Here is a 14,078-nt window from a genome sequence, read left to right as displayed (position 1 = left end):
AGGCAATAACAGAAAAAATCTAATCCTTTAAAACATGTATAGCCCATCAGTCTAGGCTGAATTAAACATTGATTCATTTAGTGCACTAAATATTTATATACTTGGTCCTCTCATCTCTTACTTTTTTTTTTTTTTTTTTTTTTTTTTTTTGTCCATAGTGTTTGTCAATTCAATTTTCAAAGCAGATATTCATCTGCTGTGAATGGTTTCCAGTAAATTTTCAGGGCCCACCAGGCTTAGCCAGAGACAAGTAACTCCTCCGTCTTCAAGGTGCTCACCTAGGAGAGAACTTCTCTGGCACCTACTTTCACAGTGATTTCTGTCGAAGGGGTAAAGCCATGTAGGTCCCTGTTTCTTAAAATCTTTCCATGAAATTTACACTTTGTGGTGGATACTTTTAGGCTTTTGTTCATTCCATATGAGACAGATTGACAAGGAAAAGGGCACATATTTAGAAGAAATATTTCTTAATTACAGACGCTGTAACCCTTACAAATAAATAACAGGCAATTAGAACTCTTTATGGAAAAGTGTTGTATATAAAATTTTCATATTGTCTCACTTTTCCTGAATATTCTGCACTCAATATGTGTCTGTATTCAAAGTAATAGTTCTGCACAGACTTTCTCCAGACCAGCCTGTTTCTTCTTTCTTTGAGGGAGGATAGCCATAGCTCCTGCCTTACCTTTTCCTTCAACATGTTTCCCTTTAGTAATCAGCTATCACTCATAGGCTTCCCAGGAGTACAAGGTTTATAACTATTTGTGTCCTGGTACAACGGAAGAAATGACCATGTGTTCTCTTTCCCGAGGCCTTTAATATTCAGGAAGGGTTAAGCTCCATATTGCTTTCAATTAACTTGCTAAAAATTAGTTCCTCCGTTATTCCTAGGAAGTGTCAATGGTGCTTATGAGTTAAGCCTTTTGCCTACATTCTCATTTCTGTTGTTTTCTATTTGGACAAAGTTTTAATTCTCTGTGGATTTTAGATGATTGACCCAGAAAGAAAGCTGAGTCTGTGTGACAATATGGTCTTCAGTTACCACTGCCAACACAAATAAATGGCTTCTTTCTAGCTCTATCATAAGTAATCTGAGTGGGATTCAGATTTTTGATAGACTTCAAAAAAAAATCCCACACATGAAACAATACACTGTTTTAAAAGAAAATCAGATTTAAGGCAATAAAGCATTCTTTATCTTAGAGAATGTTTTTCTTTCCTGGTTTCAAAGTCGGACAACTGGGAACATGGAATTGTCCTGCTGAAATAGGGAAACTGGCAACTTCATAGTTTGATTCTAAATTGTGCTCATCAAGATCTAATGATATCTAAGTTCTTGTGCTTTATACAAAAGACTGGGAAATGTGGAGAATGAGATTACAGGTAGATGGGTTCGTTGAGCAAAAAATGTAAGATTATCACTATATATGTCATTCTCAAGAGACTTGGGAAAAAATGCTGTTTTCTAATGCCTGAGGATGCTAAAGCTGAGCATAGCCATCTCTTATAAACCTGTAGTGAAGGTACAAAGCTCTTTCCTTCTGAAGATTCTTATCCAGAAAAGCCAGTATCTTTGCCAGTCTTACTTTCCAAGTTGCCAAGCTACTGCAATGTGCACTTGCTACCAACAGAAGTGTGAGTTCAGTAGTTCTAACAACCAAATTCTTTACTACAATATCTAAAGATAGGTTAAAGTGTCAAAGTGTAGGTGTCTTCTTTAAAATTTAGTGCTTCTTAAAGACAATATATGATTATGCCTATAAAAAAAATTACCTGTCAGTTACACTTAAAAAAATGAACAAGAAAGTACCATCTGTAGCCCTGTTTAGCTCATTTTCTATGCTTTTTCAGTGCTTTACTTCACTGCTTTGAGTGAGAGTAAAGTATTGAGGAGGTTGTATTACGGTGCTGCTTATCTCTGTGTTCTTTGTTGTTGGATCCATGTACCTTCAACAATGAAGCACTAAATGTCATATTCAGGTTGCTTATGCATTTTTATTACCTAATGACAAAACTATGGTACAGTAGGCCCCTATTTGCTATCAGTTTGAGAAGAGGAAAGACAATAGTATTCCAAAAATTTATAGAATGTCAGCCGGGAGATTACTTGTATTCTGTTGTTCTATGGTGAAGATAGATGAATTCAAAGGAAAAGCAAATACTTTTTCTTTGTATGGACTGCTTAGAATTTTGTCCTAAAAAAGGCCTAAAACCAATGTTTACTTTCTGCTCGATGGCAAATGTATGTGTGCAACACATGGGCACACGTATTAAGAATACTTTCTCTTCTGAAAACTGTAGCCCTATAATGTTGCCAATATTACTAGACCATAATTACAGCTGATGTGTAATGCAAACAACATAAGTGATACCATAACAGTAGCTAGATGTCTAAAAATTCTGAATAAATAGAGTTGCTTGCTTTATTGTCTTATTGTCTTCTTATTTTCTGTTTAAAGTTCTCCTTCTGTTGTCCTAGTAAGTGCATGAGTTCAAGCAAAGAGTTTGAGCCTTTTTCTGTGAATTCTTACACTTCTTTTCACTCCAGTGAAAGTGACCCAGATGTTTCATAGCCCGTTTGACAAGTTTGTCATAACGGCATATGTACCATGAAGGCATCTTCAGTAGCTTTGACATTAACTTTTTAGATGCTTAATATTAAATGGTACGACAATTGTACTAATCTAATTTTGTTATCTGATTTAAAAAGTAAATATTTAAGAACAACGTCACAAAACCAAGTATTTTTAAAGGAAATTTTTGTCTTTTCTACTGAATTTCTGGCAGTAGTAGGCATTTATATTTATATCATAGAATATTTTTTGTAAGATTTGTTTTTAAGCATGTATGAATATTGGAGAGAGCAACACTCAAAATTTATACTTAGAGGTTTTTGAAGAGGCAACTTATCTTTCAAGTTGTATTTCTTCAAATGTTTTCATTTAGTCCTTTAGACAATCTTTCTGAGTCCGAGTGCCTGACATTTGTCTTCTAAATCCATAATGCTGAGACATTCTTACATTCAGAGGTGATGATGATGACTAGGTTACAAGACTATCTGAAAAGTCCCTGGGGTTGTATGCTTATGTAACATCTACATGAATCCTGCTGTGGAATTAAGTTAAAGATAAAATATGTTGCACAGTTTTTAAAATAACAGTGTTCCAGAAACAGAATTAAACATGTAAAAAATGAGCATGAAAACAGATACTAATTTTAAAAACAAAACAGCTCTTGCTGTTGTTTCCTTCTGTAGAGGCACACTGATAGCATAATTCACCTGTGACTCATTTTAGATACGTGCTTAAAATGAGATGAAATCACAGCTATTTGTCTTCATTGATTATAAAAAGAATCTAGAGCGACTAGCTCAGATACAGGTGTCTGTATTCAGTCAGAATAATCCAATCTCTTTCTCTGAAATGTCCCTCAGAAGAACAACATTGAGTACATAGTGTAAAATGAAGCCTGTCAATGTATATGAAGTGGTGTGCTAGAGGTATGGATTTCTCAGGTCCATATGAGCCCAGAATATTGTAAAATGATCTGAAGGGAATGATAGAAACTGCAGCTACCATACCTGCCAATACTGGAGATAAGAACTAAGTGAGAGTATCCCTCAAGATATCTGACGTATTTGAATTCATGAGAGAAATAAATCTGTTTCTTTAGCTAATTGAATAGTTCATCTAAAATCTATTAACATGCACAATATTGGTTAATTCACAACTTACCATATTTAACAAAAATCTCTGTTGCAGGTTACTTAGTTATAGAAAATCCATCAAGTAAGTAGATTAAAGATTATTATTTTTTGTGGTCATTGGTCAATGTGTGGTTCCCTCTTCCATGTTTATTAGGAAAAAAAAAAAAAACACAAAAGCCAACAACAGAAAAAAAAAAAACTCCAAGCTGCGTATAAATCATAAAAGCGTGACTAATTGCATGGTAACTGGAGAAATGCTTTCTCTCTCTCTGGGGTGAAGCCTGCATGTCTGTGTTTTAGCTTGGGAAGTAATACAGGGATATTTAAACTCCTTGGGGTTTAAAAACCATGTCATTATGAGAATGAGGTCACTGCAATATTTTATATGTCTAAAACTTTGCAATGTATAAAATGTTTTCGGTGCGACAAAGAAGTATTATGTACTTTAGAATGCAATGGTAACTTTACAAACATCCATTAATGTCAAAACCTTGCTTTGGAATGTTGTTACCTATAAAAAACAATCCTACCCAACAGTAGTGTTAACATTAGCAACTGAAAAATTTGGTGAGGGGAAACAATAGGAGAAAATGCTTCTATTTCAAGTGACTGAAAAGAAACCAATTAAGTGGACCGTAAACAATTTATAATTTTCTGTCTGTTAATATGAATTGCTATTGAAGTGGAAAATGTTATTAATAAAAGTGCAGTTAAATACAAATTGAAAGAATGATAAAGAAATCCCCTGTAGGACTCTAATTCTTCTGTCATTACTTGCAGGCCAATAAGCAAGAAATCCTTCCTACAACATGTCGAAGAGCTTTGTACAAACAACAACCTAAAGTTTCAGGAAGAATTTTCGGTATGTTGCTAGCAGTTGTCACAACATTGCAAGACCTTCTGTCATTTCATGTGTCACATTTCATGTCCATTTTAAGCAGGCAAGGCCATGAAGGACTCTGGCCTTGATAATCAATACCCAATTACCAGGTTGATTGTTTAGAAAGTAATATTACCTGATTTGAATTCTGTAGTCTACACTGCAACCTGATCAGAATTATTCACCTAAGTGTCAGCAAAAGATGATCTTCTTTAGACTCCAATCTTTGCAAGAACACCACAATATTTATGTTTTTGCATATGTAATAATGCATATGTTGCTTAATTGAGAACAAATTATTTAGGAATAGTTTCTACATATATACAGATATATTTAACTGCTAAGTTGATTTTCCTCACCAAAAACACAGCCGACATTAATTTTCTGAAACGTTCAGGGCCCAGTCATATTGCCATGGAGTTTCAAAATGCTTTTCTTTCATAGGTTTCAGTCCAGACAGTAAAAAGTGTACGCACAGTAGTGTTACTTTGCATTTCTTTACAAATAATAGGTCATACCTGTCATGCATTTGAGAACAGTGTCCATGTGAAGAGCCAGTTTCATGTATGAGACGAAGAACTCAGCAAGCCTGTGTTTCCTTCTGAAAAGAGACCAGCTTTCAAAATATACATTATATATACATATATAATGCGGATGCATTTACACATTTAAACCTCAAAGTTTTCACCATTTTCATTAAGTAACATTTTTATGGCTATCAAATTTTTGTTCTCAACAATATCTTTTCTCCTCGTTATTTCAGAATCTTTATCATCATCATCATCATTTTTAACACATACAGTCATTTGCCCTCACAAAAATAATTTGTCATTCTCCAGTGACTTTATTGTTTTGGATTTATAGATTTACCATGCATTGCTTACCATTTGGATTAACAGAAGTGAAGACTAAACAATTGGCTTTTCTTCTGCTAGATTATAATATTTCAGTCTCTTAGGGAATGCCAACAAAAGTGTGAAAAGATTAATGGTATTTCCTACAGCTTTTTGTTATGCTCCTTAGGTAAAACTGGTCTGGATTTAATAATAAAAAGCACCATAAAATTCTCTGAGCAGTAAAGCAAGGAAAACATTTTCTTCCAAGAGTAGAACTGTTATTTCACTTGAACAAGAGTGATTATAGTTATATTATGCATGACTTAGCAGATGAAAAGTTTTACTAGCAATAACATTTTCACATGTCAACTAATGTTCATCACCGGAAAGTTTTTAATACTACTTTCTTTAGGTGTGACCCAAATTAGGTAACCCTTAAGGTATTGCAATGCCTTAAGACTTAAAATAAACAAGTGTTTTATCAAGTAAAAATGTTGGCAATGCAATTGAAACATAATCAAATTCAAGTAGCTGAAGCCTTCTTCAACTAAACTATATAGTCAATTCATAATAACAGCTTTATGTTATTTGGGCTTCCATTTCATTTCATGGAAGCTTCAGCTTCCATGTACCAGAGTGTAGTGATGTCTTAAAATCACAGAAGCATAGAATTAGAGAATAGTTTGGATCGGAAGGGACCTTAAACATTACCTGGTTCCAGTCCCCCTGCCATGGACAGGGACACCTTCCACTAGACCAGGTTGCTCAAATCTGTATCTAATCTGGCCTTGAACGCTCCCAGGCTTGGGGCATCCACAGCTTCTCTGGGCAACCTGTGCCAGTGCCTCACCACCCTCAGAGTAAATAATTTCTTCTTAATATCTAATTAAATCTACACTTTTTGTAGTGTGAAACCATTACTCCTTGCCCTATCACTACACTCCCTGACAAAGAGTCCCTCCACGGCTTTCCAGTAGCCTTCTTTAGGTACTGGAAAGTCTCTATAAGATCTCCCTGGAGCCTTCCCTTCTCCAGGCTGAACAACCCCAACTCCACCAGACTGTCTTCCTAGGAGAGGTGCTTCAGTCCTTTAGTCATCCTCATGGCCTTCCTCTGGACTCATCCTAATAGGTCCATGTCCTTGTTGTGCTGGTGGCCCCAAAGCTGAATGTAGTGCTCCAGGTGAGGTTTCGCAAGAACAGAGTAGAAAGGGAGAATCACCTCCTTGAACTGCTGGCCACACTGCTTTTGATGCAACACAGGATATGGTTGGCTTTCTGGGCTGCAAGCACCCATTGCCTGTTCATGTCAAACTTCTCATTAACTAACACCCCCAGGTCCTTCTCGTTAGGGCTGCTTTCAATCCATTCTCTCTGCCCAGTCTGTATTGGGATTGCCCTGGCCCAGCTGCAGGACTTTGTTGAACTTTATAGGTTTGCGCAGGCCCATCTCTTGAGCTTGTCAAGGTCCTTCTGGATGGCCTCCCATCCCTCCAGTGTGCTGACCACACCACACAGCTTGGTGTCATTGGCAGACTTGCTGAGGGTACACTCTATTTCACTGCCCATGTCTGCATGGTCTGCCTTTAGTGAAGCCATGTTGGGTGTCACCAATCATCGTGTTATTTTCCATGAGCCTTACTGTAGTTTCCAGGAGGATCTGCTCCATGATCATGCCAGCCACAGAGGTGAGATTGACTGGCCTGTAGTTCCTCTGGTCTTCTTTTTTAGCCCTTTTAAAAGTGGGGGTTATGTTTCCCCTCTTCCAGTCAGTGGGAACCTCACTGGTTTGTCATTCTCCCAGTCCCCACCTTTGCCTTCTGGGGCCTGGGTTTTGTGGCTGGAGCTCTTTTTGGTGAAGACTCAGGCAAAAAAAAAAAAATAGTCATTGAGTACATCAGCCTTCTCCATGTCCTGTGTAACCAGCTTTTCCATTTCCTTCTGGAGAGGGTCCACAATTTCCCTAGTCTTCCTTTTATCAATGATGTACCTATAGAATATTTTCATATTGCTCTTGATGTCCCTGGCCAAATTTAATTCTAACAGGGCTTTGGCTTTCCTAACCTGATTACTGGATACTCTGGCAGTTATTCTGGATTCCTCTCAGGCTATCTGTCCTTGCTTTCACCTTTGGTAGGCCTCCTTTTTCTGTCTGAGTTTAGCCAGGAGCTTCATGTTCATCTTTGAAGGCCCCTGGCTTTTTGCCTGACTTTCTCTTTGTTGGGATACATCAATCCTGAGTTTGTAGGAGCCTTCACAGAAGGCTTGTCCAAGAGCAAGCAGAACTAAACAGTAGGTGCAGTGTTTGTCTGAGAGTGTATCTACACCATCTGTAGCACCTATCTTATCAGATGAGAAACAGGACTGACAATGCACTTGAATGACATCAGAAATGACAATGCATAGAAGCAAACAGTGCACAAAGCAAGCAAACAGACCCCATGACCTGTATTGTTTCCATCTGCAGGCAAAACTTTAGTTTGAAGTACATGACTCAAGGCTCATACAATGTGTGTAGGAGAGCTGAATTGAGGCTATAAACCCATGGACCATTATATTTAAAGCATGTAGCCTGTTCCTGAGCTTTCTTGGGTTCTCTGGCTGGCTATTAGTAAATCCGAGCACACTAGAAACTGGCTGTAAGAATATGGTAATTTATACTGATAAACTGTTAGTATATTCCCTGCCTTGAATTTGGACTGTTCCAGCAAGAAGTTATCCTGGTCAACTCCATGGTACATTTTGGTACGTAAAGTAGTCTAGGGATCATTTCCAATAGGCAGTTTGTAGACAACATACCTGTTACACAGTTTTGTTAGCATAAATTAGCTTTCGTCCTTACATGTAGTCTTGGAATCCAAGGACATTCTTGGGCTCATTTAATTTACTGGATTGACCCAGCTGCTGTGCTTAGAGATCTCTGGGGTTCAGTCTTGGACCATGTATGAACATTGCCTTTGTGTAAAATGATGAGTAGAGGATCTGGACCTAAGAATGGATCTGGATTCATGTTGTATCAGAAAAAACAAGTTTAAAGAAACCATAGGGAACCACAGGAACTGATGGCACTGCCTAACTGATATTCAAACTTCCAGCTTTCCAGAAGATTAACGTATCTCTTAATACCTTTGGAAAATCAAGTTTTTCTAGTAGCTGAAAAATTACTGAAACAGAAATACTTCGAACACTGTTTTACAATAATGTCTGTTCATGAATAAAAAAGTGAAATGCCTTTGAATGCCACCGCAAAAGTACTACAGTAAACAAAGTCCAAATGAATTATTTGAAAGCTTTATGAGTCTGCAATGAAATGTGGTTTCTGTGACAAATTGTTATTGAATCTGGGAATCCAAATAGTCTTTCCCCAGTTCTGAAAACAATCATTGACTGAAATCCACACTGAAGCAGAGAATTAGTACAAGGCTTTTAAGCTCTCATTCAGATATGGTAGCATCATTACAAAAGCAATATAATTTACTTCTGTATTTCCTCTTTAGTACGGAATACTGTATAACAGTACTACTATTGTAATAGTTACCTGGCAAGCTAAGACTCAGAGGAGTGAGGCAAATGAGGCAAGTAAAAGATCACATGACGTGCACTTGATATGAGATCCCATAGCCCATAACACCTGCAAAACACCCCAGACATTTCATCTTTTTTTTTTTTTCCTTAATGCAAACTTCAAGGACAAAAGTTCTGTGGAAGAGTTTCAGCTTTTCGAATGAGAGGAATTTTGACCCCTTAGGTGTGTTTCACTGTTCTTATCAAATCCTAACAATAATTCACAGAAGTCATTCTGTTCTGAGAACAGGGATCTTTCTTTAGGTTCAGTCACAGGACTGAGGCTTTAGTTCTTTAAGGGATTGTTGAGAAGAAACAATGAGACAACTCAAAGATAAAAGAAATGTACTTTGAGTATGACAGAGGTTGATTCAAATGCAAGATTGTAAAGCAAAGAATGCTTTGAGAAATGAGAATTATGTTTTTCTATAATATATTTCTATAATATATTACAGTCCTTCATTTAATTTTATATTTACTTCATGTCTATTAACCATGTTATCTAATTATTTGACATAAGGATATAATTAAATTTATATCCAGACATTCTTTATATTGTAAGATTTTAAGTCACAAACTTTCTTTTTAGAAGAACAGGCAAATCATAGACTTTTCATCCCTAGATGAAACAGATATTCAGCAACATTTTGAAGGGCATGGATAGGATCTAGTCCCTTGTTAATATTCAAAGGTAGTTGAGCATCTAGTTGTTCTCTGCAGTTCTTCCCCTAATTCTTTTCCCAAGGAAATATGTTTCAGAGCTAGAAAGAGGTCAAGTCTCTTGTTGGAAAGTCCTTTACTTTCATTGTAAAACTTTCCCTTTGTGATCAGAAACACCTGCAGTTATACATTATTGAGGATATAATTATAGAAGTGAAATAGTCTTCATGCTTTTTACAATAGGCTTTTTGTGAGTTGGTGAAATAAACAAATTGCCCAGGGGTTAATATTGCATGTAATACAGTTGAAGGGTTTTGAGCTCTCTTACATGTCAGGCACCATCCATTGGAAGAAATAGTATATCAAATTAGATGGATTATTGGTTTAGTTCATTATGTCACATTTTTAAATTGTGCCATTTTGATAATGCTTATATCAAATTATTAATATCGAAAGCCATTGAATAAGACTGACAAAATATTTGATTTAGCAATGAGATGAAAATCACTGGAATATAAAATACTCTTTAAAATACTCTTGCTTTTTAAATTTTTTCATTATTTTATTTATTTATTTGCTAAGAGTTTCCCATTAAATTTTGTTTATAGAATACAACTCTCTCAATACTTGGGTGAACGAGCACTTGAACGTGATTGACATGGAGTCTGATTATATGGCTCTCTGTCCCACTAGAGAGTAACTAAAAGAGAAATTTGAAGGGATTACTCAGCACAAGCAACAGAAGTGTGTATAGTACACATTCAGAGCAATAGGTAGATTTCATTTGAATCTTCAATTAGATGTTGAAATATATCTACATATAAAATTTGTCAAAGAAAGGGAAAATCTATTAAAGTTAATGTAGTTAACTGAGAAATAAATAGTCTGAATTCTGTTTTTTCTAGGAGTTAACTGTCTCTTCACCACCATGAGATTATCACTTTAATGTATTTACTGCATTAAAAAGTCATGAATTTGTCTCCCCTCTTTTACTCAGCTTTAGAAATTACAAATATCTATGTACAGAAACACCCTCATCAAATAAGTTCTTCAATGTGAATGATTTATTCATCTCTGCCCTTCTGTAACAGAACTAATGACCAGTTATGAAACTGGTATGACCAAAAATAACTCTTCCCACCCTTTTCATGAACAGTCCTGTGAACAATAACTAATTGACAGTTGTCTCAACTTAATTAAATTCTCATCAGTTCTCATGCTATGGCAAAAGCTCTCCCAAGCTACAGGAGTCAGGGAGAGGCATTAATCAAAAAGAAAATTGAGGGCACGGCTAACAAGTATGTGATTTCATGAAGAGACAGAAAAGAACTACAGAAGGTAATAGGCTGACTTTATCTGGATTTGGAAAGGTGAATGTTCATGCAAGTTTCAATTCTTCAACTCAACAGGATTTTTTGCCATGCTTCATCTAATGTAGCTGGTAACTAGGGTTGACAGGAAACTGGGATGCTCCATAATTTTTCCAGTTTTTCTCAGAAACACAATGTTACAGAACTAAAGAATTCTCACTCTTACTGGAGTGATTGTATCAGGGGAAATTGCTATTAATCCATTCCTTATATTTACTGCAGGTGAAATGCAAAGTTTTGTTAACAAATATTTATGATCCATTCTGTGATTCTACATTTTATTCCTTTACAGGAACTTCCCAAGTTTCTTGAAGACCTTGCTTCAACTGATGCCGATCTGCCTTGGAACAGGTCTAAGAATCGTTTCCCAAACATAAAGCCATGTATGTGTGTTTACTAATCAACTCCTCAGTTTTGCTCTCTACCTCAATAGCACAACATATATTTGAAATACAGCTGTGGTTTTATTTGATCTGTCTTTGGTATGGCAGTACAATCATGTCCACATTATGAAATAATTTTGTCAAGTAGTTGGTCTTTCCTTTTTTTTTTTTAATTTTTTTTTTAAAGACAGGTTTATTTGCAAGTAGCTTTTAACTTGCTCTCACAAGCTTTAATATGCAGGTGCAAGAAACTGTAGCCTCAGTAGTTTCTTAGCTTTGTAATTCAACCCATGTAGCAAACTCTTTAACATTCTTCCTGTTTTTTCTTTTTTTTTTTTTCCTTTAGTGAGAAGTAATTTTTTTAAAACATATAAAATCCACATGTTTGTGCATTCAGCTACCACTGGAGCTTGGGTATGCTTTCTTGTGGATATGTGTAAATGTGCTGCAAAGGTTCCATAGAAGATCAGAGTAACTGTATGATAACTTATAAGCCAAGGCTAGATTTTATCACAGGAGACAGAAGTCTGTCTCTCTGTACTCAACACTGCTTCATTTTTCAGTTAATAAGACAAGAAATGTCATTATTATTTTAAGCATTAGCTGTGATGTGAGATGGGCAGAATGGCATTCCTTGGTTAATAATGCTACATTCTGTGCTATTAACTTTTCACAGCAGCTGTTACTGCTATCTACTGCCTTGTTCAAGCCATGCTTTAAATTACAGTTACTAAAAATTGATATTCATGACACAATAAAATATAAACACAATAAAATATAAACAGACGAGTTTTGCAATTTTTTAACTTTGTGTTCTAGTTTTTCTAATAAGGTGTGGACCAAACATCAGAATTTGGAATGTTTGGTTCCAACATTTAGTTACATATATCTTTCCTGGTTTTCACCATTTCTGAATACACACTGCGGGCCCAAATTGGAAACCCTCAATCACTTTTTATTTAGTCTTCTTTGAAACAAACTTTTCTGTAACAATGAGCTTATGTTATATAAAAGAAGTTTGAAAAATGCTAACATCTGACTCAAATCTGTCACCTGATAAAAAGACTGTCAGTTCCTTGTCCCTGCTCTCTGATTTGTATGGAGGTTGCCTATACCAGAACAGCGTGGTTTAAAGTACAGTGGCTACCATTAGTCAGAGGATTCTCCTACATACACCTAACTTGAAGATTTGGAGCATCCACCATTTTAATATTAAAATATTTCTGGAACAAGAATGACCATGCAATAGTGGAGATTCATTAAATTGCCTTTGTTATGAGTTTTCTACTATGTCAAGTGTTGTTATATTAAAAATAATAATATTTTTTAATTCTTAGTACGCCATTTGTTATATGCAGCTATGTTTTTGAACAAATCTTCTAGTTAACTAGATTTTATTTTCATGATAGATAATAACAACAGAGTAAAGCTGATGCCTGATGCTGGTATTCCCGGATCTGACTACATTAATGCCAGCTATGTATCTGTAAGTAGAAAGTCTCTCACGTTGTTACTATTTCTATTTTCTAGTACAAGAATGGATCAAAAAAATAACTTCCAAGAAGACTAGTATTCTAACCTTTCTTTCATTCACTACAGCTACTGTTTCTGTGGCATTGTTCATGCAATTTCTGTGGCATTGAAAATGCCACAGTTAAAATATAAATTCTCCCGTTTTCATTGCTCACCAATGATTTTCAGTACTAATTGAAACTGAGTTCATCAAATTACTTTCTTTAAATCATCTCATATCACTATTGTTAAAGGCAAGAATGAAACTCGCACTAAGGTCACTTGTTTAGAGATGAGCATTATTTTCTCTCTTGGTATAAGAGTTGGAACTGTTGTATACAAACAGAATAATTCAAAGATAACCAAACAGTTTTATAGAAATGGCTAGTAATTTGGGTGGTCAGGGTTTGTATGGCTGTATTATTTTGTGAAAAATATGTTGGTGGAAAATGCAAATATGCTTTTTGAAAAAGAAAACAATATTGTATTTCTCATTGTCAACTTTCTTCCTAGACCTTGCATTTTCTAGTTGTGTTCTCAGTAAATTCTCTGACTATATTTTTCTGTCTCCAGTCTTGCCTATATCATTTTTGTCCTCCTGAAGCTCAAAGTATCACTCATAATTACGCATTTTGTTGTAGCAGTGGATGGTGGTCTCAGGTGAGGTCAAGACTTGATTTACACTAAGGGCTGTTCATACGCATAGCCAGACATGCAGACTGTAGTCTAAATAGATGACACAGTGGCAAATAGAGATAGTTATTTCCAGGCAACTAGAACACATTCACAGGGAATCAGCCATAGAGCTGAGTATGGGTTTCATACCTCAATCACATCTTCCCTTCTCACTAGCAAAAGCATGTAATTTCCCGATTCTGACAAGCAGTAGAAAGAGCCACACCATGCTGTTACTTGTCTACATGGCTCTGGGACACACAGCCACTGAGAAGGAGATGAGATGGAGCATGATCTAGACTTTACCCTTCTTGTCACTAGCTAACATGCCAAGGGAATGCCAAGGAAAGGAAAACTAACAGTGGAAGCCAGCTGCAGAGAGTATTCCCTGCTGAAATGATTGTGTATCTTTACTGCATGCAGGCATCACACTTTAGATGACCATTCATCAGGGAATAGACCACTTTTTCAAGGCTAAAGCTTTACCCTTTAT

General features: G+C 36.0%; 1 protein-coding gene across 4 annotated transcripts in view; it reads left to right on the top strand.

The window, feature by feature from the left end:
- The window catches only part of PTPRQ (protein tyrosine phosphatase receptor type Q), a 135,183-nt gene that overhangs the window by 112,071 nt on the left and 9,034 nt on the right, over positions 1-14,078 (top strand). For 3 of the 4 annotated variants that reach the window (XM_068669099.1, XM_068669095.1, XM_068669094.1), the window contains 4 exons: positions 3,762-3,788; positions 4,487-4,568; positions 11,308-11,398; positions 12,808-12,884. In XM_068669099.1, the coding sequence (XP_068525200.1) occupies positions 3,762-3,788; positions 4,487-4,568; positions 11,308-11,398; positions 12,808-12,884 (277 nt within the window). The remainder of the gene's footprint in view (positions 1-3,761; positions 3,789-4,486; positions 4,569-11,307; positions 11,399-12,807; positions 12,885-14,078) is intronic. The other variant, XM_068669098.1, reaches the window with a different exon arrangement.

This window comes from Anas acuta, chromosome 1 (assembly GCF_963932015.1).
Source record: "Anas acuta chromosome 1, bAnaAcu1.1, whole genome shotgun sequence".
Classification (NCBI taxonomy): Eukaryota; Metazoa; Chordata; class Aves; order Anseriformes; family Anatidae; genus Anas; species Anas acuta.
This window is presented reverse-complemented; position numbering and strand designations above follow the sequence as displayed.